This window comes from Mirounga angustirostris, unplaced genomic scaffold, assembly GCF_029215605.1.
Source record: "Mirounga angustirostris isolate CCGP_5_RB_7025 unplaced genomic scaffold, mMirAng1.0.hap1 SCAF_8, whole genome shotgun sequence".
In the NCBI taxonomy this organism is placed as follows: domain Eukaryota; kingdom Metazoa; phylum Chordata; class Mammalia; order Carnivora; family Phocidae; genus Mirounga; species Mirounga angustirostris.
In genome coordinates, this window is record NW_026991716.1 from 2,315,668 (window position 1) to 2,338,388 (window position 22,721).

Here is a 22,721-nt window from a genome sequence, read left to right on the forward strand (position 1 = left end):
ACCGGAAGTGGCCGTTGAAGCCGGCAGTAGGCGTGAAAAGAGGTTGGCGCTGGGGAAGTGCAGCCTCTTCGGCTCCCTTCGCGAGGTCCGGCGGCCGTCCCGGCGCTTCCGGACGCGGGATCCGAGAGTGTGGCTCGCCCTAGAGGGAGGGAAGCCCAGGTATCACCATGGCAACCGCCAGCCTCGCGGCCGCGTGACGTCACCCTGCTCACTGGGCTGGAAGCGGCCTCTGCGGGAGGGAGCGGGGAGTCCTCGAAGGGGGCGCCCCTCGCCTCCTCCGGTGCGGGCGGTTCCGCCCTGATCCCTTGGAGGGCTTTGTTCTTTTGTTCCGGTCTGGGAGGAAGGACTGGAACGGGCCCCGCCCTGCTTTCCACCTTCCAGCCTTTCCCCCCGCAACAGGTGTGTCTTCCTGCGTCCGAGCCGCGGTGGGAGCGCGCAGGGGTGCACGGAGGTGACGGGCCGGTCCGGGGCGCCTCTGCCGGATTCGAGGGTGGGCACCGAGGGCTTTTCGCATCTGGAGCTGAACCTGCGTGCTCGAGCTCCCTCTCTTTTTGTTCCGCCCAGAGCCTGTGTAGTGGCTCTCGGCGGGCGCTTCTCTTTCCCAGGGATCTCTGAGCCGCTGTGCACAACTCTGAAGTATGATGGTGACGCATGCTGCTGACCCCGCGCTCTGTCTTTTAGGGCCGCCAACCTGAGCGTGTGTAGGGCTCATCTGAGCCCCAGACCGAGGCCCCAGCTTCGGAAACCCTGGGCTCCAGGTTCCAGAGGAACGGAATGAGCTCCTGAGATGGAAGGTAGGCGGACGCCCGGGATGATGGAGGCAAAAGAACAGTCGGGACTGGACGGTCCAGTACCTGACAGCTGGTGGAGGTGGGAGGAGGGAACCCCATCCTAAGGCGAGGGAAAAAATGACTTGCATTATGGTGCGAGATTCTTACTTAACGTTCATACGAAGGGAGTTAATTCTCCCTGGCTTCGGGATCGGGGAATGAAAAGGAGCGGTGATCCAGAATGTCTGTGGTCCTTACATGACTTTTATTTCTGAAGTATTAGAATGATAATCTTTTAGTCCGAAGAAATCTTGGTAATCGTTCCTTCAGTACAGGAATTAAAGTATCCCTGGCAGATGGCCGTTTGTGAAGCCCATGCCTGGAGAAATGTGGCATTAAACTCTCCATTTTGGGTGCAGACTAGTCCCTTGGTGGCTCTTTCCCTTTTTTTGGGTTTGGTTTTGTTTTGTTAAGTTCCTTATGTTAGGCAGAAGTGCCTATCCCTGTAACTTCTGTGTTGGATCTTAGTTCTTAGCTTCCAAAAGCAAGAGACTGTTCTCTCTCTCTCACATTACTGCCCTTCAGAATGTGAATTCAGCTGTTAAAACTCCTACTCATAAATTCTTTTCTAAGCAAAACAGCCACAGTTCCTTTGATGGATCTTCATATGATATATCTGGATCTCTTTTCCCAAGACTCTGCTGCCCCAGAGCATGCTTCTTAAAATGCATTTCCTAAAATTAAACATAGTTCTTTAGATAGGTTTATGATAAGTTCTATAGACTTTTAATACCTAAAAGTACTTCTTTCGATTTGGATTATAGTTCTGCTGTTTAGAATCAGATTATATTTACTTTGAAGAAAATCAGTGATATTATGCTGTAAGCTCTAGATCTTTTTTACATAAACTGTAGCGAACTAGATTTATGCCGTCCTTGTCTAAGAGAATCGCTTTTTACCCTTGATATCAGGACTTCACATATATGATTGTTCAGTTTTTTGGCCAAGTTTTCCAGCTTGTCAGAATAACTATGAGTCTTCATGTGTTCAGGGTTTTAAGTGTCCTTTCCAACTTCATGTCACTGGCATATTTAATGAGTGTTCATTCTGTTTCTTCCTTCATGTCCTTGAACAGGTCAGAGTTCGGACAGAGCTCTGTGCTGTGTTGCTATAGACTTTCCTCTGCATTGTCGCTGTTTTTACATTCTGTAGGTATCAGTGTGCACTCAGGTTTGCTTTAGCCTGTTATACAGTTCTTCTTTTTTTTGAATTTGTTTAGTATCATTAGAAGTCTTAACATTACTTATTTACATAGGTTTGAGCCATGCCTTGTATTAATTCTCAGTTCTTTTAAGAGTGCAGAGAATCTTTCTTACAACTGCATGTGTATCTAAAATTATCTCAAAACCAAAAGTTTAATTTTAAAAATCAACTGTCTTTTATTATATTATTGGTAGACAATTATAAAATATAATAAAAATAGAACAGCAATCTACTTACAATAGCATCAAAAATATGCAACAGGAATATAATTAGCATGTGTAAGAAGATCTGTACACTGAAAGCTACAAAACATTGCTGAGAAACATTCTTTCCAGCTATATTAAGATATATTTGACTCCTAACATTGTGTCAGTTTAAGTCGTCCAGTGTGATGATTTGATATACCTATATGTTAGGAAGTGATTACCATAGTAAGGTTAATTATCACGTCTCTCATCTCACACATTTGCCTTCTGTGTGTGTGCACGGTGAGAACCTTTAAAATTTACTGTCTCAGAAGCTTTCAAGTATATAATACAGTATTGTTAACCACGGTCACCATGCTGTACATGAGATCCCCAGAACTTATTTATCTTATAACTGGAACTTTGTGCCCTTTGGCCAGCATCTCCCATCTCCCCCACCCCTCAACCCCTGGCAACTCTTTCTCTATGGGTTTAGCTTTTTTAGATTCCACGTATAAGTGAGATCATGCAGTATTTGTCTTTCTTTGTCTTATTTCACTTAGCATAATGTCCTCAAGGTCCATCCATGTTGTTGCAAGTGGCAGGATTCCCTTCCCTTTTTTCAATTTTTTTTTATGACTGAATAGTATCCCATTGTGTGTACACATATCACCACAGTTAATAGAAATGTAAGTTGATATAACCCCTTTGGAAAACAATACAGACGTTCCTCAAGAAATTAAAAATAGGGGGTGCCTGGGTGGCTCAGTCGATTAAGCATCTGCCTTCCACTCAGATCATGATCCCAGGGTCCTGGGATCAAGTCCCACATCGGGCTCCCTGCTCCAGGGCCGGGCGTGGGGGGAGGGGATTGCTTCTCCATCTCCCTCTCCCTCTGTTGCTCCCCCTGCTTGTGTTTCCTCTCTCTGTCAAATAAATAAATAAAATCTAAAGAAGAAAGAAATTAAAAATAGAACTACCATATGGTCCATCTGGGTACATATCCAAAGAATATAAAGTCTACCTTGGAGAAGTATCTGCACCCCTATATTTATCACAGTATTAATCACAGTAGCCAAGACACAGAAACAACCTGTTGTTTCCATCAACAGATGAATGGATAAAGAATATGCAATATGTATATTTCCATAGTGGCTATATCAATTTACATTCCCATTAATAGTGCACAGAGGTTTCTTTTCTCCACATCCTCACCAATACTTACCTTTTGTCTTTTCGATAGGATTCATTCTAACAGGTGTGAGGTGATAATCTCATCGTTTTGATTTGCATTTACCTGATACTTAGTGCTGTCAAGCACCTTTTTATGTACCTGCTGGCCATTCATGTATCTTCTTTGGAAAAATGTTTATTCAGGTCTACTGCCTGTTTTTAAATTGGATTATTTGTTTTTATGCTGTTGAGTTGTATGAGTTCCTTAAACATATTTGATACCAGCCCCTATCAAATATATGGCTTGCAAATATTTTCTCCCATTCCATAGGTTGCCTTTTCATTTTGTTGATGGTTTCCTTTGCTTTACAGAATTTTTTTTAGTTTGGTGTAGTTTATCTTTGCTTGTGTTGCTTCTGCTTTTGATGTCATATTGAAAAGATCGTTGCCAACACCAATGTCAAGGAGCTTTCCTCCTCAGTCTTCTTCTAGGAGTTTTATTATTTTAGGTTTTTTTTCTTCTTAAAGATTTTATTTATTTATTTGAGAGAGAGAGAATGAAAGACAGAGAGCATGAGAGGGAGGAGGTTCAGAGGGAGAAGCAGACTCCCTGCCGAGCAGGGAGCCTGATGCGGGACTCTATCCTGGGACTCCAGGATCATGACCTGAGCCGAAGGCAGTCGCTTAACCGACTGAGCCACCCAGGTGCCCCAACATCAGTATTATCCTTACAAACAGTTATCCAGTGTGGATAAAAGTGCATCCCTTTATTTTTATTTTTTTAATTTTTTATTTATTTTTTAAAAGATTTTATTTATTTATTTGAGAGAGAGAATGAGATAGAGAGAGCATGAGAGTGGGGAGGGTCAGAGGGAGAAGCAGACTCCCCGCTGAGCAGGGAGCCCGATGCGGGACTCGATCCCGGGACTCCAGGATCATGACCTGAGCCGAAGGCAGTCATTCAACCAACTGAGCCACCCAGGCGCCCTTATTTTAGGTTTTAAGTCTGTAATCTATTTCAAGTTAATTTTCATGACCAGTATACAATAGGGGTTCATTTTCTTTATTCTGCATGTGATTATCTAATTTTCTTACCCCCATTTTCTGAAGAGACTGTTCTTCCCCCATCCTTTCCCCATTGAGTATTCTTGGTTCCTCTGTCAAATATTAACAGGCCAAATATGAGAGGGTTTATTTCTGGGCTCTCAATTCTGTTCCATTAATTTGTGTCTGTTTTTATGCTAGGACCATATTGTTTTCATGGCCATAGCTTTGTAATATAGTTTGAAATAAAAAAGCGTGATGCCTCCAGCTTCATTCTTTCTCAGGATTGCTTTGCCTTTTGGGGATCTTTTGTGGTTCCATATGAATTTTAGATGGTTTTTTCTATTTCTGTGAAAAGTACTATTGGAATTTTGATAGGGATTGCATTGAATCTATAGATAGCTTTGGGTAGTGTGGACATTTTATCAATAGAAAGTCTTCTGATCGGAGCGCCTGGGTGGCTTAGTTGGTTAAGCATCTGCCTTCGGCTCAAGTCATGATCCCAGGGTCCTGGGATCGAGCCCCGCATCGGGCTCCCTGCTCGGCGGGAGGCCTGCTTCTCCCTCTGTTCCCCCCACCCCTCATGCTCTCTTGCTCTATCTCGAATAAATAAATAAAATCTTAAAAAAAAATTCTTCGATCCATGAACACGAGATAGGTTTGTATTTATTTGTGTCTTCTGTGATTTTTTTTCTTTTTTTTTTTAAGATTTTATTTATTTATTTGAGCAGGGAGCTCAATAATTATTGAGCAATAAATAATTATTTATTTATCCCTGAGCAGGGAGCCCGATGCGGGACTCGATCCAGGGACTCCAGGATCATGACCTGAGCCGAAGGCAGTCGCTTAACCAACTGAGCCACCCAGGCGCCCTCTGTGATTTTTTTTCATCAGTGTCTTAGACTTTTCAGAGTAGAGATCTTTCACTGATGCTATTCTAAATGGGATTGTTTTCCTTCTTTTTTAGATACATCCTTTTATAGAAACACCACTGATTTTTGTATGTTGGTTTTGTATCCTGCAACTTTACTGAATTTGTTGATTAGTTCTGACAGTGTTTTTGATGGAGTCTTTAAGATTTTCTCTGTGTAATATGTCATCTGCAAACAGATAATTTTCCTTCTTCCTTTCTGATGTAGATGCCTTTTATTTCTTTTTGTTGCCTAATTACTCCAGTTAGGACTTCCGGTATCATGCTAAATAGAAAAGGTGAGAGTGGGCACCCTCCCCTTGTCCCGTATCTCAGAGGGAAATCTCTCAGCCTTTCACCGTTGAGTATATATTAGCTGTAGGGTTGTTACGTCTGCTGTTATGCTGAGTTTGAGAAGTATTGGCATAACAGTCTCATACTGGGCTTGTCTTTGTTGGGGGGTTTTTGATTACTGCTTCAGTCGCCTTACTCCTTATTGTTCTGTTCAGATTTTCTGTTTCTTCATGATTCCATTTTATTGGGTATGTTTCTAAGAATTTATGTTTTTTATAGGTTATCCAATTTGTTGGCCTAGTAGTTTCTTCTGATCCTTTGTATTTCTACGGTATCAGTTGTAATGTTTCCTCTTTCATTTCTGATTTTATTTAAGCTTTTTTTCTTAGTTTAGCTAAAGGTTTTTCAATTTTGTCTGCCTTTTCAAAAAGCCAACTCCTAGTTTCATTGATCTTTTTTATTATTTTTCTGGTCTTTATTTCATTTACGTCTGCTCTGATCTTTGTTATTTGCTTTTTTTCCTGCTAACTTGGGGCTTAGTTTGTTCTTCTAGTTCCTTGAGGTGTAATACAGGTTGTGTATTTGAGATCTTTTTTCTTACTGTAGACATTTAGCACTACAGAATTCCCTCTCAGAGCTGCTTTTGCTACATCCCATAGGTTTTGATATTTCGTTTCCATTTTCATTTGTTTCAAGATATCTTTTGATTTCCCTTTTGATTTCTTCTTTGACCCTTTTGGTGGTTCAGGAGTGTGTTATTTAGTGTCCACATATTTGTGAATTTTCCAGTCTTTGATCTCTGGTTTCATACTATTTTTTTTTTTTTTAAGATTTTATTTATTTATTTGACAGAGAGAGAGACAGTGAGAGAGAGGGAACACAAGGAGGGGGAGTGGGAGAGGGAGAAGCAGGCTTCCCTCTGAGCCGGGAGCCCAATGTGGGACTTGATCCCAGGACCCTGGGATCATGACCTGAGCCGAAGGCAGTCGCTTAACCAGCTGAGCCACCCAGGCGCCCGGTTTCATACTATTTTTGTTGGGATAGACTGTGGATATGATTTTGGTCTTCTTAAATTTGCTAAGACTTGTTTTGTGATCTATCCTGGAGAATGCTCCTGTGTCCTTGAGAAGAATGTGTATTCTGGTGATGTTGGATAGAATGTTCTATATATGTCTTTTAGGTCCATTTGGTCTAAAGTAGGTTCAAGTCCAGTTTCCTTGTTAACTTTCTGTCTGGATGATCTGTTCATCGCTGAAAGTGGGGCACTCAAGTCCACTACTATGCATTGTTGTCTATTTCTCCCTTGAGATCTGTTAGTATTTGCTTAACAGATTTAGAAGCTTTGATGTTAGGTACATATGTATTTATAATTATTATATCCTCTGGATGAATTGATTCCTTTGTCATTATATAACGGCCCTTTTTGTCTCTACAGTTTGTGACTGTTAAGTCTGTTTTATCTGATATATGTATAACTACCTCTGCTCTCTTTTGCTTTCCATTTGGATGCAGTATCTTTTTCCATCTGTGTACTTTGAGCCTAGTGTGCCCTTAAAACTGAGTGAGTCTCTTCTAAGGCAGCATATAGTAGGTCTTATTTTCTTTATCCATTCAGCTACTCCCTTCCTTTTGATTGGAGAATTTAGTCCATTTATGTTTATTAGTAAGTAAGGACCTACTGATGCCTTAATAGTTATTTTCTGGCTGTTTTATACTTCCCTGGTTCCTTTCTTCCCTTTTGCTGTCTTCCTTTGTGAATTGACCATTTTTCAGAGAGGTATGCTTTGATTTCCTTTTCTTTATCTATTCTGTGTCTACTGTAGGTTTTGCTCTGTGGTTATCCTGGGGCTTACATAAAACATAGATAAAACATTTTTCAAGCTGATAACCAACTTAACTTCAATTGCATACAAAAACTCCACCTTTTTACTGCTCCTCCCATTTTATGTCTTTGATGTCACAATTTATCTTTTTATATTTTGTATTTATTAATAAATTATTATAGCTATAGTTATTTTTAACATTCTTGTCTTCTAACCCTTACATAAGAATTAATGTTGAACAGACAACCATATTACGATATTAGAGTGTTTTGAATTTGACTGTACACTTATTTTTACCAATATGTTTTGTAATTTCATGTTTTCATGTTATTAATCAGCATCCTCTCATTTCAACTTGAGAAAGATGCCTTCCAGCATTTCTTGTGAAGCAAGTCTAGTGGTGAACTCCTTCACCTTTTGTTGTATAGGAATGTCTTTCTCTCCATTTCTGAAGCACAGCTTTGCTGGGTAAAGTATTCTTGGTTTGCAGGTTTTTTTCTTTCAGCATGTTGAATATGTTATCCCACTCTGTCCTGGCTACACAGTCTTTTGCTGAGCGGTCTGCCAATAGCCTGACAGGGCTTCCCCTTAAATGGGAGGAATTTTTCTTTTCCTCTTCCTGCTTTTATAATTTTGTCTTTGATTGTAGACAGTTTTATCATAAAGTTTTATTTTATTTTTTTTAAGAATTATTTATTTGTCAGAGGGAACACAAGCAGGGGGAGCTTCAGGCAAAGGGAAAAGCAGGCTCCCTGATGAGGGACTTGATCCCAGGGCCCCGGGATCACGACCTGAGCTGCTTAACTGACTGTGCCACCCAGACGTCCCTATCATAATGTGTTTTAGAGAAGATATTTTTCACTGGAAATTATTTGGAGACCTGTGAGCTTCATGAACTTGGAGGTCCTAGCTTCTGCCAAGATTTGGGAAATTCTTGGCTAGTATTTCTTTAGATAACCTTTCTCTTTTTCCCTTTATTCTTCTGGGACTCCAGTAATGTGTGGATGCTTCTTTTAATGGTATCCTATTGTTTACATAGCAGTTCTTCATTCTTTTTCTCCTATATTCTCCTCTGACTGGATAGTTTCAAATGACCTGTCTTCTACCTCACAGGTTCTTTCCTCTGCGTGGTGCAGTTGGCAATAAGTGTCTTCCATTGCAGTTTTCATTTCATTGTGTTCTTTGGGTCTAGAATGTCTTGTTTTGCTTTTTTGTTTATGATTTTATCTGTTACACTTCCAATTCTGTATATTTTCCTAATTTCATTTAAATGTTTTTCTCTGTTATAGCTCACTGAGCATCTTTAAAACAACTATTTTGAATTTTTTTTTTATCGTGTAAGTCATAAATCTCCCTTTCTTTAGGGTTAGTTAAAGGAAAATTATTGTATTCCTTTGGTGGTGTCATGTTTTCTTGATTTTTCATGTTTCTTGAAGTCTGGTGTTATGTCTTTGCATTTGAAGAGGCAGTCACGTCCTCCTGTCTTTAGTTACTGGCTTTGGGAGAAAAATACCTTCTGTCAGCCCCGTTAGGGATTCTGAGGTGTTCTCAGACCTACTGTGGATATGTCTGCCCCACTCTTTTTGTTTTCTTGCGGGGAGGATTTCCTAAAATTGTGCCTTCTCTCAGTCCTGCAAAGCTAGGCCGGGTGCTGACACACTCATATTTACTCTCCTTTGGTACCGAATGCTCAGGCTTTAGTGCTTTTCCCCCAATCCTGCAGAGTCAGGCTGGCCTGTGTGGGCTCACGAGCTGTCTCCGAAGTCTTGCTGTCACCGCCATCAGGGATGTATCCAGGGAGCCAGCCACAGGGGGTGGGGTATGTGTGTGCAGGTGAGGCATGCAGAGCACTGGGGGTGCCCGTAGGCTCGCTGGGCGAATCTGCAGCTGAAGCATCCCCCGTGGCTCTTTGGCAGGCTTGCTGATGGAGTCCACAAAGTGGCTCGTAGGATCTGTGGTCCTTTGTTGCCCTCCAGGACACTGACTACTGTTCCCCCAGCTGCTCCCCGCCCCCCGCCCCCAGGCACTCAGGACACTTCAGTATTCTGGTTGGATGAGAGGGAGGTGGGTCCGTTTGGTGGCATCCCACACAGCTAGGGAAGCTGAGCGCTCGCACGCTCTCTTTCCCCTGTGGGAGAAATAATGGGCCAAGAAGGTCTCTCTTGGCACTGAGCTTTACCACCTTGGAGGTGGGGGGTGTGACACAGACAAAATGAAACCGCCTCTTACATCTTCAGTGCATCCAGTCCTGGGTTTTCTGTTTTTTTCATTCTTTTGTTTGTTTGGCTTTTTTGTTTTGTTTTGTTTTTGTTTTTGCTTCTACCATGTATTGAAACTTCCCTGCTGGACTCCTGGACTTCCACAAAGACACTCATCCATGGGTGATGGTCAAAGTCTGTATTCTTTGCAGGAAAGATGATAGGAAACTCTTATTCTGCCATGTTATTACTCCTCAGTGCTTTGCCTATTATATCTTTTATAAATGTAAATCAGCCAAAATGGTTTTAAGTCCTTGCTTTTTTTTCTTTTTGGGATTTTTCACAGTTGTATAGTCAGGATTACTTTTCATGTGCCTCTGTCCCTTAGAGTCATAATATTTGTAATATATACTGAGCGTCTGTTATTGCCATTTTCTATAACCAACATAGTTGGTTTCTGCAGGTCTCACTGTTGTTGGTTCTCTTGGTTTCTGTTACTTGAAATCAGAAGCATCTTATCTGAGACATTTGTCTTGATTCTGTTTTCCTAAAGTCTAGGTTACATATCTGTTCATTCACAACATTTCCTTCTGCAGTTAAAAACTCTAAAATCACACCTTCATTTTTTTCTCAAGATTTCTATTACAAACCAGTTTTCCCTTACCGATCAAATTTAAGTCGAGAATAATACATAGTTCCTTTTATTCTTCCTCTGCTTTCTGAGAATTGGGCTTTCCTGTGAACCATTACTCTGAATAGACCTCTCCAAGAGCAAAGTTTGTTTTTGTTTATTGACATATAAGTTATGTATATTGAGTGCATATATTAAGTGCACTGATTTTTATGTATTATATACCAGTGGAATCACCACCCACAGTAAAATGTAGGATGTTTCTGATGCCCCAAAAGTTTCTGTTGTGCTCCTGCTCAGTTATTATTATCCCTCCAGAGTTATCCACTGGTCTAACTTCCATTACCATCGATCAGTTTGGTTGGTTTTTTTTATGTAAGTGGAATTATACAGTTATGTATTCTTTTGTGTTTGGCTTGTTTTGCTCAGCATGATGAGGTACGTCCATGTTACTAGGTATATCAATAGCTCATTCTTTTATATTGTTGAATAATATTCTGTTGTATGAAAATATTGTGGTTTATTTACCCATTCACCTGATGAAAGACATTTAGGTTGTTTCCAGTTTGGGGATATTATGAATACACTGGCTACAAACAGTCTTGTACAAGTCTCTAGGTGGTCATGAGTCCTGCCACTCGAGTGGAATTGCTGAATTCAGAACAAGCATTTGTGTAACTTTAGCATATAACTGCTGAACAGTTTTCCTACGTGGTTGATACATTTACTCCCCACAGCAATGCACAACGTTCCAGTTGCTCTGTATGCTTGCCACCAGTTAGTATGGACCATGTCAGTTTAACTTTTAGACATTCTGGTGGGTGGGTAGTATAAGTAATTGTGCCATTGTGCCATTTAATTTATATCAATAGCAAAATTTTAAAGGGCCTGTGAAGACTTTGGGGAAGTAATCGTATTATTTATTCAGATGTTGTTCGTAGCAGAGAAGGCAGCAGAAATATTTTGCTTCACTTAATAAGGAACAGATTGAGTTGAAGGCTACTGTATGTGTCTAGGGACAGAACTGTGAACGTTGACGTAACGCTTTACATCCTGAGTCTACTGATGAGGGTACCAGGGCCCTCGTCAGCAGTTATCCTGTTTCTGTTTTTGGATTCGGAGAAGTAAAGGAAATGGCATAGTTCTTGCTGTTTTCACATGGAAAGATCTGGATTTAACAGCTTGCTGGTAATAGCTAATTTGGACAGGATTCATTGTGGTTTCTTCTTCTTCTCCAGATCTGTCCTCTTCAGAGTCTGCCCTTCTCCAAGGGGAACATACTCAACTCGCATCAGCCAGTTTTCAAGTAAGTTGGAATTCCTGAAATGCCATTTAGTCCTTAGAGTGGATTGTGTATTTTCTGCTGTGGGTATGTTCATTTAAAAACCAATGTTGGGAATTCATTCTGGGCTCCCACCTGCCCAGTGACGTTTGAACCTCTGCCTCTCCAACTTCACTAATACATTTACCACTTAACCTCCTGCTTAGTATCTTGTCAGCTCCAACAGTGACAGGGCAAAGGAAGTACAAAATGTGATCCTTTACTTGAATAGACCAAATGACTGCTAAAAACCAGAACAGGTAAATATAAACAAAGCTAAATGAGTACCATGGAAAATAGAGAATGCAAAAATGTGTGGTCTGGAAGGGTCAGGAGAGTTTCAAGGAGTATGGGATTTGTACTACCTCTCACAGGATGGGGGACATTTGGATATTTAGACAAGTAATGTGGGAGGGAGGGATGGGGTGGATCCTAGCTATGGAGAACATTTTGGGCAAAGGTTCACAACAATTAACAGATGTTACATAGGAATCAGAAAAAGTGGGGGAGCTGGTTTATTTTGGCAGATGGTAAACAAATGATTAAATAAGTTGGAATATGACATTCCTCAAAGGTCTAGATGAAAAGTTGAAGGCGGGGCGCCTGGGCGGCTCAGTCGTTAAGTGTCTGCCTTCGGCTCAGGTCATGATCCCAGGGTCCTGGGATCAAGCCCCGCATCAGGCTCCCTGCTCAGCGGGGAGCCTGCTTCTCTCTCTCCCACTCCCCCTGCTTGTGTTCCCCTCTCTCTGGCTGTGTCTCTCTCTGTCAAATAAATAAATAAAATCTAAAAAAAAAAAAAAAGAAAAGTCGAAGGCTTTCTTCTGTAGGCCATTTGTGAACCATTAATGGTTTTTTTTTATTATTATGTTATGTTAGTCACCATACATTACATCGTTAGTTTTAGATGAAGTGTTCCATGATTCATTGTTTGTGCATAACACCCAGTGCTCCATGCAGAATGTCCCCTCCTCAATACCCACCACCAGGCTAACCCATCCCCCCACCCCCCTCCCCTCTAGAACCCTCAGTTTGTTTCTCAGAGTCCATCGTCTCTCATGATTTGTCTCTTTCTCCGATTCCCCCCCTTCATTTTTCCCTTCCTACTATCTTTTTTTTTTTTTTTAACATATAATGTATTATTTGTTTCAGGGGTACAGGTCTGATTCATCAGCCTTGCACAATTCACAACGCTCACCATAGCACATATCCTCCCCAATGTCCATCACCCAGCCACCCCATCCCTCCCACCCCACCATTAATGGTGTTTGAGGAAGAAAGGGACAGGATACTGTTTTAGGAAAACCAGTAACTGAGAATTTAGACAAAAACGGTAACCATTGTTCCACCAGGTATAATTTACCTCAAGCCCTCCCTTAATCAGGCTTTTTCTTAGACTTTTCCCCCTACTTCCTGTCCCACAATGTAATCATCTTATCAAAGAAATGATCCCAGTTCTTCCCACTTTGAGCTCAAGTACTTCTGGTATCACTTTATTTTTTATTAATGTATAATGTGATAATAAACTACATGTATTTAAAGTGTATAACTCGATAAGTTTTGACATACATATGCACCCTTGAAATCATCACCACAATCAAGATTGTGAATACATTCAGTCAGAGAACATACTTTGTATGACTTGACTCTGAATTTGAGACTTCTTTTGCCCTGATTTGGTCTCCCTTGGTAGATGAGCAGTGAGCACTTGAACAGAATGTATATTTTGCTTTTGTTGGGTAGAGGATTCTAAGAATGGATTAGTTTCCTTTTACAAGCTTAATGACTGAAAACAACACATTTACTGTCTTAGAGTCACAGAGGTCAGAAGTCCAAAATGAGCTGGCCGGTCTGCAGTCCTCCGAAGGCTGTGGGAGAATCTGTTCCCTCACCTCCCAGTTTCTGGATGCAACCTGGATTCTTTGGCTTGTGTCCCGATCCTCCATCCTCAGAGCCATCGGTGTGGCATCCTTAAATCTTTCTTCACATCGCCTGCTCTGTGACCTTCTTTTTTTTTTTTTTAATACTTTTTTGGTGTGTGTTAAAGATTTTATTTATTTATTTGAGAGAGAGAATGAGATAGAGAGAGAGAGAGCATGAGAGGGAGGAGGGTCAGAGGGAGAAGCAGACTCCCCGCCGAGCAGGGAGCCCGATGTGGGACTCGATCCAGGGACTCCAGGATCATGACCTGAGCTGAAGGCAGTCGCCTAACCGACTGAGCCACCCAGGCGCCCAGCTCTGTGACCTTCTTATAAGGACTCTTGGTGACATTGGGCCCACCCCTGTAATCCGGGATAACTTCCCCATCTTAAAGTCCTCAGCATGATCTCATCGGCAGTGCCTCTTGTTTTCGATAATTTCATAGTCTGGAGGATCTGGACGTGGCTGTCTTTGGGAGGGGCCCGTGTTCCGCACACGCAGAGGTCAGTCAGGTCAAGTCGGTTGAGCGTTGTTCAGATGCTTTATATCCTTATTGATTTTGTCTACTTGTTTTATCAAATGTGATAGGGATATTTTAGTTTGGGGCCCTCCTTATGTGGACTTGTGTGTTCTCCTTGCAGCTCTGTCAGTTTTTCCTTCATGTATTTTGACGCTGCCACTCGGTGCATGAACACTTGGGACTGTTGGGTCCTCTTCATCAGGTGACCTTCCTTATCCCTGAGAATGAACTTTCTCTTGTTGGCCTTGAAGCTGCTTCGGTGTTTGAGCAGTGTCAGCGTGGTCCATCTTCGTTCGTCCTTTTGCTCTTAATTTACTTGTGGCTTCATATTTACTTACAGGTAATAAGTAGGTCATTGGGTTTTGCTTAGTTCAGTCCAGTCTGGCAGTCTGCCTTTTAATTGGGGTGTTTAGAGCAATTATTTAATGTGACATTTCCATTTAATGTGATTGTTGATGTGATTAAGTCTGTCATCCAGCTTTTTTTTTTCTGTTCATATTGCCTTCGTTCCCTTTTTCCTCCATTCTTACCTTCTTTTGGAAACTGAATATTGCTTAGGATTCGTTTATTTTCTTACATTAGCTTATTAGCCATAACCCTTTATTATTTTCTTTTTTAATTTTCTTTTTTAAAGATTTATTTATTTGAGAGAGCACTGGAGAGAGAGCAAGCATGAGGGGGGTGCAGAGGCAGAGGGAGATCCTGGGACCCCGGGATCATGACCTGAGCCGAACACAGACGCTTAACTGACTGAGCCACCCAGGCGCCCCATCCCTTTGTCCTATGTTGCTTAAGGTATACGTATTTATCGCCACTTACTTTCAAGTGATACTCCCCTTCGTGAACAGAAGAACCTTGCAGTAATGTTCTTCCACTTCTCTCCTCCCAGCGTTTAATGTCGTTGTTGGCACATGCTTTCCTTGTACACGTGTTGTCAACCCCACAATACTTGTTATTTTTGTTTAAGCAATTATCAGATGTAAATAGTAAGAAAAATTATATCCACATACTTACTATTTCTGGTGTTTTTCAGCTTTATGATGTCTATCAGTGAGTGATAATTAGGGGTGATTTGACCCCGGGACGTTTGGCAGTGTTAGGAGACATTTTGGCTGTTAGGACTTGCTGGGATGGGCTCCTGGCTCCCAGCAGGTTGATGCCAGCAATCCTCTCCCCACAATGATTTAAAAGAATGATTTGGTCCAAAATCATTCAACAACAAGGTTGAGAAATGTTGGTTGTAGATCCTTATTCTCATCTGGTATCATTTTTTCTTCTGCATGAAGGGCTTCCTTAAGATTTCCACAGTGCAGTCCGCTGTTCATGAGTTCTTTCCAGTTTTTATGTCTGAAGAAGTCTTTATTTTGCCCTCGTGTTTCAATTGTCATTTGACAGTTTTTCTTCTTTTTAGTATATAATGTTGTTGCTCCGTTTTCTTCTTGTTTGCATTGCTTCCAACAAAAAAGCTGCTGTCGTTTTTTATCTTTGTTCCTTTACATTTATGTGTCTTTTTTTTTCTCTGGATGTTTGTAAGATTTTCTCTAACATTGGGTTTGAGTTACTTGATTAAGATGTGCCTCAGTGTAGATTTGTGTCTCGTATGCTTGCAGTTTATTGAGTTTCTTAGACCTCTGAACCTTCATCAAGTTCAGAAAATAATGAGCTATTATTTCTTCAGATGTTTTTTCTGCTCCTCTCCCCTCATTTTGTTTTCAGGGACTCCCGTTGCACACATACTGGGCCACCTGAAGTCCCCGGTGCCATCTCTCTCTCTCTCTCTTTTTTTTTTTTTTAAGATTTTATTTATTTGAGAGAGAGAGAGCCCAAGAGGGGGTAGGGTCAGAGGGAGAAGCAGACTCACTGCTGAGCAGGGAGCCCGATGTGGGACTCGATCCCAGGACCCCAGGATCATGACCTGAGCCAAAAGCAGTCACTCAACGAACTGAGCCACCCAGGCATCCTGCCATCTCTTTTTATAAATTCTTGTCTCCTGTCTGTTTTACTTTTGATATTTTCTGTTTTGTTGTCTTTGAATTTACTTTTTTCTTCTTCAATGCCTTTTGTGCCATGAAGACTATTCAGTATGCTTTTCATCTCCAAACATTCTCACTTTTAGCTCTAAATATTCCATTAAGGTCTTTTTAAAAAATGTCTTCCATGTCTCTATTAAACTTTTTTTTTTTTAAGATTTTATTTATTTGACAGATACACAGCGAGAGAGGGAACACAAGCAGGGGGAGTGGGAGAGGGAGGAGCAGGCTTCCCGCTGAGCAGGGAGCCCGATGTGGGGCTCGATCCCAGGACCCCGGGATCATGACCTGAGCCGAGGTGACTGAGCCACCCAGGCGCCCCTCTATTAACTTTTTGAACATATGGAATGCAGTCATAGTTTTTAATGTTCTCATCTGTTAATTTTAGCATCTGTGTTAGTTCTGGGTTGGCTTTAATGGATTATTTTTTTTCCTCATTATAGGTTGTATTTTCCTGCTTCTCTGTAGACCTGATAGTCTTTGAATGGCAGACACTGTAAATTTTACTTTATTGGGTTCTGCATGCTTTTGTGTTGAGCCTTATTCTGGGATTAAGTTACTTGAAACAGTGTGTTTGTGTCAGATCTGGCTTCTCACATGTGTCAGGTGAAGCAGAACAGTGTGTAGTGTAGGCCGCCTGGTCCCACCGTTGGGGCCCCGCCTTCCTGAGTGTTGTACCCAGCGTCTGACGAATGTGAGATTTGCCAGTTTGACTGATGGGAACAGAAACTCTATTTCCAGCCCTTTTTGAGCACCGGTACTGCTCCCTTGAATCCTTCCGAGTGATTGTTCCCCTGCCTCGGTGGTCTCATCACACCCACGCCCTGATGGGCACTTCACTGAGTACTCGAGTGGGAACCTCTGCAGTTCTCCTTGCTTCTTTCCTTGTGCAGCTTTCATCTGCAGTACTCTGTCCCGTGACCTCGAGTCCCCGATTTCCCCGAAGTCTAAGCATTCTCTCTCAGTTCGGGGAGTCTGCTGGGCAGCCTCTGGGTGCCCCCTGTCTGCACCCTGGCCTGGAAACTCAAGGCAGTATGCCGGGGCCGTTGTGTGACTCACCTCATTGGTTTACTGATTCTTAGGGATCGCGCTTCTTGGTTGTAGGAAACTCATCATCTGTTTTGGAAACCTGTTTCCTTTGTTTTATCTGGAATTCTTTGGTTATTTCATGCAGGAGTGTGGATCCAATCTTGTTAATCTTATCTTGACCACAGCTTGATCCTTTTGAGGTTGTTTTCTTTGAATTTATTACCCTTTATTCATACCATAAGCTTTACTAGGGCAAATCTAGCCCAGCCTCACTCTGGGACTATTTCTCAGGGGCCCCATGACCACCATGTACCTCAGTGATTTGCTAGAATGCCTCAGCCAAGTGGCACGACTTAGGGCTAAAGATGATTACTACAAAGGACATGAAACAGGATCAGAAGGAAAAAGATCCTCGCAAGAGGAATCCAGAGAAATCTGGTGCAGGCTTCCGAGTCGTCCCTCTGTGAGGGTCGCACAGAGGCCCTTTGTTTCTAGCTGTGAGAATGTCTCTCCCCGGGAAGCCTGCTTGAGCCTTGGGGTCCAGAATTCTTAGAAGGAGCTAACCCCTCCCGCAGGCACCTGCTGTCGGGCAGCTGTGGGGCAGACCCCAGACGAGGCAGCGTCTGTGCGGGAGGTCTTCATGTGTGCTTGAAACAGTGCGGACAGTCGGGGACGTCACCCTCCAGGCGCACCGTGACACCCTCGGCCCGTGACGACGTAAGCCTTAGTTTTGAGAGTGTAAGGCTCGGAAGCGTGGATCCAGTTCTCCCTGTTGATTAGTAAGGATCGAACAGATCAGACTTGCGGCTGCTCCTTCCTCCTGGGTGCACTTGCCTTGCTGCGGAAGGTGCTGGAACGGTCTGCGTGTCTGTCTTCACGCTGGGTTCTGTCCTGCGTGACTTCCTGTTTCCCGTGGAGGCTGCCGTGCTCCCACCAGATTGATGAACTTCCGAATCCGCGGTCCCGAGCTGTCACTGTCACCCTCGTGTCCTCGGCTCCGTCCGACTGCTGTTCTTGAGGGGCCCTGCCTCCCTGCTCTGCAGGCTGGGGTGCCTCCTGGCAGGGTGCCCAGGGGGTTTGGGGTCATGTCGGGGTCCCCCTTCTCTCAGGGTCACTGTTCTGTCCCGCTGCTGTTCAAATACGAGACCGTTGTTCCAGATCGTTCAGTGGGGTAGCCCTTGACAACGGCAGAGCTAGTCCACTTGCTCTTGTGTTAGAAACAAATCTCACGAGGTGACTTACCAATTTTAAAACAAAATTAACTCACCCAGTTTCCAATACAGACTAAAGAATAAGTAGTAGGACGCGCCCTGTACGAGGATACTTGGTGACGTCCTCTTCCAGGTTTTCTCTCTCATTTGCATATAAACCTTCCTTTTTATAAAAATAAAAACAGGATCACGCCACATACGCCATTCTTAACATCACACGTCTTTCCTAATCCGTGCACAGAGAGAGACTTCATTTTAAAATGTCCACAGAGAGCACTTTAGTGTGGATGCGCCATACGTTCTTCAGCCGCGATCCTGCTAACGGACATTTCGGTTTGCTTGTCACCCTCCGGAGTGTGGCAGGTGCTGGTGCTATGTCTCTGCACTCCGAGGTGCTTCTGCACAATAAAGTCCTCCCAGCAACAAACTGGACTGGGTGACAGGTGCATTTAAAGTTTTGATGGATCCTGTCCTGTCAGACTGCCCCTGGGTGGACCGAGCGAGGCTCCGTTCCTGCCACGCAGCCCACGCGCGTTCCTGGGCCTCGCCCGCTCCGTGTTTTCCGTGGAGCGTTCTCTCGTGGCTCATTTGACACTGTCGAGGGTGAATTGCTTGTTTGGGTTGTTGGCTTTTTTGTTGTAAGTGTTGTGGGTTCATCTCTTTTGCTATTTATGGGAATTCAGAATATTGCCTTTTGTTTATGGTTTATTTTAGAAGTTTTACATTTTTATGTGGTTATATCTGTCAGTCTCTTTGTCTTAGGATTTTTTGCTTTCTGTATTTCAAGGTTATAAACCCTTTTATTCTGTTTTTGCTTTTTCTTTAAAATTCTACTCCAACAGAAATTTTCATGTGTACCGTGAAAGTAAGAAACTCACCTTAATTTTTTTCCCAAATAGACAGTCGTTTGTTATGACACTATTTAGTGACTAATCAGCTTATTTTAATTAATTTGAAAGTTGCTTAATCCTATTCAGTTCTTATAATCCTGGGTCTGTTTCATTGAGTTTTATTCCATACTAGGCCACTCTCTTTTACCTTATCTCTTGGTATATTTTGAAATGGGGTAGGGCAAGTCTCCTCCCTGAATTCTTTCAAAACTATTTTTGGTTATTGTTACACATTGTAGGTAAGACGTTTTATTGACATTGGTAGGTATCCTATTAATACTTCGTGTATCTTAGAACACAGAGATGATGATGATGATCAACTACAACACGGACTTAGCACCCGTTGTATATGCCAGGCCTTAAATGAAGCATTTCATGTTGAACATTTCCTATTAATTCCTCACAGTAACCCTATGAATGAGGTACTGTTTTTATATTCATTTCACAAAGAAGAAGCATCAAAGTCATTTCTCGGATAGCCCCGTAGCTATCTCGCCTTCCTTCTGTCCATACCGTAAACTTCACCCCTTTCCCAGGTGAAGGCTATAAGGCTAAGGACAAATCTGTTTGGTATTTCAGGAATCCGTGACCTTCAAGGATGTGATAGTGGATTTTACCCAGGAAGAATGGAAACAGCTGGATCCTGTCCAGAGAGATTTGTTCAGGGATGTGACCCTGGAAAATTACACACACCTGGTCTCCATAGGTAAGGATGACTTCTGAGTTCGTATCTCAGGGTGTGGAGGAGGAGGGGTCTCTTGTGCTTAGGTGAGTTTTTGCCTTTAATGAAGTTAAGGAACCTAAGATTCCTATATTTTGAAAGGCTTTGAAAAGGTTTCTACTCTCCTAGCAAGTAGAAGTACAAACTAGTAACTTCTCTGAGCCCACCTTGGTTCCCAAATTATACCATGTCTGGGAATTTGTAACATCGAGGCTTTATGTGCTATTCACTGCTCTAGGATTTGTCTCATGTAGGACTTTCCTCCTACTGTAATCAGGCACCTTTTTTCCCCCCGTGAGCAGGACTCCAAGTTTCCAAACCCGATGTGATTTCCCAGTTAGAGCAAGGGACGGAGCCATGGATCGTGGAGCCTGGCATCCCAGTAGGTGCTTCGGGAGGTAAGTGATGGACACCTGCCCGGTGAGTATCATTAACTCTAACCATCAGCCTGGTAAGAGGATATTATGTCTGAAATACAGATGTATTTGCTTCTCTTTACCGTCTCCCGTGGAGGAAGGAGAATCCATCTGGACTCTTGGGGCTTTGTCAGAACACTAACGGTCTCAACATATATTCTATTTTGGGAGACTCCTTTCAGAGGCGGTATCCTTCCTGCTTTTTTTTCTGAAGGCAACCTCTTGACCTGGACTCTGGATTCCATCTTTTCCCACCTCCTTTGGGACCCTGGTCTCTTAATTATCACCTCACTTTTCAGCCCTTACCGCTTGTTTGTTTTGGATCTCCAGGCTTGATGACTAGTACTTTCAAACAGAAATAGTACCCTAAATTTCCAAGTGCTTTACTCAGCACTGTTCCTCCTTTTGGCCACCGTCCGATCTGTCACGTTGCTTTCCCAGCCAAACTCTACAATAGTCAGTTCCATACCTGCAGTCTTCATTTTTTATCACCTGTTCCTTAAGCTTCTGACCCTACAACTTAATCCAAGACTATCCCTGAAATTGTGAATAACTTTCTTGTAGACCATGAATTCCCAAAGTGCACGGAGAGGAGCTTCAAAGATCTGACTCTGAAAAAATATAGACTTAGTCATGCTAGGTGAGGGATAGATCTCTAAAGTCAGTGAGGTGGGAGCAGGGGTTCTTTTTATGGGGAGAAAAAAAAGTACTCCATGTTCCAATTTGAGAAGTGCTGGGTCATCAAAATTTTAGCAGGTTTCTTACTGAAAGACCACTCAGAGATTTCTTAAATACGTAATTGGGCAGTATGAATTTCCAATAGGGTTGCATAGCATGTAACATTCTCCCTCCCCCACCGTGAAGCCTTTTCATACTGCACCTTTAAAATCTTCCTCTTAGGGGCGCCTGGGTGGCTCAGTCAGTTAAACGACTGCCTTCGGCTCGGGTCATGCTCCCAGGATCCTGGGATTGAGCCCCGCATCGGGCTCCCTGCTCGGTGGAGAGCCTGCTTCTCCCTCTCCCTCTGTCTGCCGCTCTGCCTACTTACGCTTTCTCTCTATCTCTGTTAAATAAATAAATTAAAAAAAAATCTTCCTCTTAGAAGACGGTTTCTCAGAACAGTTTAGAAAAATGATTTTTTAGAAAAATTAAGAGCTTTATTAAGTCATGCTTAACTTTTGGAAAAGAGTTGTCAGGTTTTATTACAAATTAAAGTTTTTAAGATCCCAACTTGAGCAGATAGAAGGCAATTTTAAAATATTTAACTGTGTACTGAAAAATCCCAGACTTTTCACAAAACGCTTTAGTCATTACCAAAGAGAGATTCATTTAGGTAAAAATAACATTAGACGCCTCCTGTTGCGTAGATAACGTAGATGGTCCCAGGGATCCGGTCAGTAGGCAGAAGACAGACACTTGAAATATTTGGCCCCGTTCCTTGGTTGACTTCTTATTACTGGAATGAGACATGATGGTAGTCTTGGTAAGCTGGCCTCTAGCCCCTGGCCCTGCGCTCTTCAGCATCCAGAGCGGACTCATTCTCAACTGCGGATTTGGCTCTTTTTATCTCTGTAAGAACAATGGACAGCTTTACAGACACGTGCGGGTAATTGGGAGTTGTAGGAGTACCCACAGTGAGGTGGCTGCTGGTCCGGGGCCTTGTCTGGATTCTTCTCCTTACCCTCCTCATGCCCTCTCCTCTGGGCCAGTGGAGACCTGGCCCCTGCAGGACCCTGACCAGTAACCCTGACCCGAGCTGTGTCTCTCGGGCCCAGTGTACAGGGGTGTGGTAGGGTTGTGGTCGAGGCCCACAGCTTTGCTTTAGTAAAGTGAGAATTCCTTTCTGCAGCAGGAGTAGTGCTGCTCAGTGTGGCCTTCTGGAACTCCCTCCAGTCCTTCATTCTTTGCCACGGATCTAAGACATGACAACGTGGATAACGTTTGTTGCCTTCTCCTGCCCCTCTGGGCTGGACACCCGTTTCCCCTTTAACAGCCTCAGACCCCATGATCTCTGTGTTCCTCACTGTGGAATACTTCCAGAAGGTATTCTTCACGGCCAAGTGCTGTACAAATAGGTCTTTCTTGGTGTTACTCCTTAGTGGAAACACACCCATTTCTCGTACTGCACAGCTGGCCATTCCCCTGACTCTTCGGGTCCGTGCTGGGGGAGCTCGGCTGTTCGGCTTCGCCCTGGGCTTCCAGACGTCACGCCCGTAGGCAGGGCGCCCGGGATGGGCAGGGGGAGGCTGTCCTGCGTCTCTGCCTCCCGGTGCACGCTGGCAGTGACGATGGTGGTGATTGTGGCCCTCCTGTCACCAACGGAACCACAGAAATGCGTTATTAAGCAGCTTTGTTTCTTTACTGAATCTACCAGC

The 22,721-nt window shown here is 43.0% G+C and overlaps 2 protein-coding genes across 20 annotated transcripts in view; one reads left to right on the top strand and one right to left on the bottom strand.

Moving 5' to 3' along the window:
• Positions 1 to 22,721, top strand: part of ZNF184 (zinc finger protein 184) — a 25,510-nt gene continuing 2,789 nt past the window's right edge. Inside the window, exons 1-5 of one of the 2 annotated variants that reach the window (XM_045866222.3) lie at positions 1 to 159; positions 682 to 794; positions 11,530 to 11,597; positions 19,789 to 19,915; positions 20,233 to 20,328. In XM_045866222.3, the coding sequence (XP_045722178.1) occupies positions 788 to 794; positions 11,530 to 11,597; positions 19,789 to 19,915; positions 20,233 to 20,328 (298 nt within the window). In that variant the 5' untranslated portion in view covers positions 1 to 159; positions 682 to 787. The other variant, XM_064598387.1, reaches the window with a different exon arrangement.
• Positions 21,346 to 22,721, bottom strand: part of LOC123837369 (uncharacterized) — a 19,911-nt gene continuing 18,535 nt past the window's right edge. For 4 of the 18 annotated variants that reach the window (XR_008505462.2, XR_010413875.1, XR_010413876.1 and 1 more), the window contains exon 4: positions 21,357 to 22,655. Coding sequence is in view for 4 of the 18 variants with exons in the window: in XM_064598435.1 (XP_064454505.1) it covers positions 21,888 to 22,655 (768 nt within the window). In the remaining 14 variants the exon portion in view is untranslated. Of the gene's footprint in view, positions 22,656 to 22,721 lie in introns of all 18 variants that reach the window. The other 14 variants (XR_010413874.1, XR_010413871.1, XR_010413872.1 and 11 more) reach the window with 11 other exon arrangements.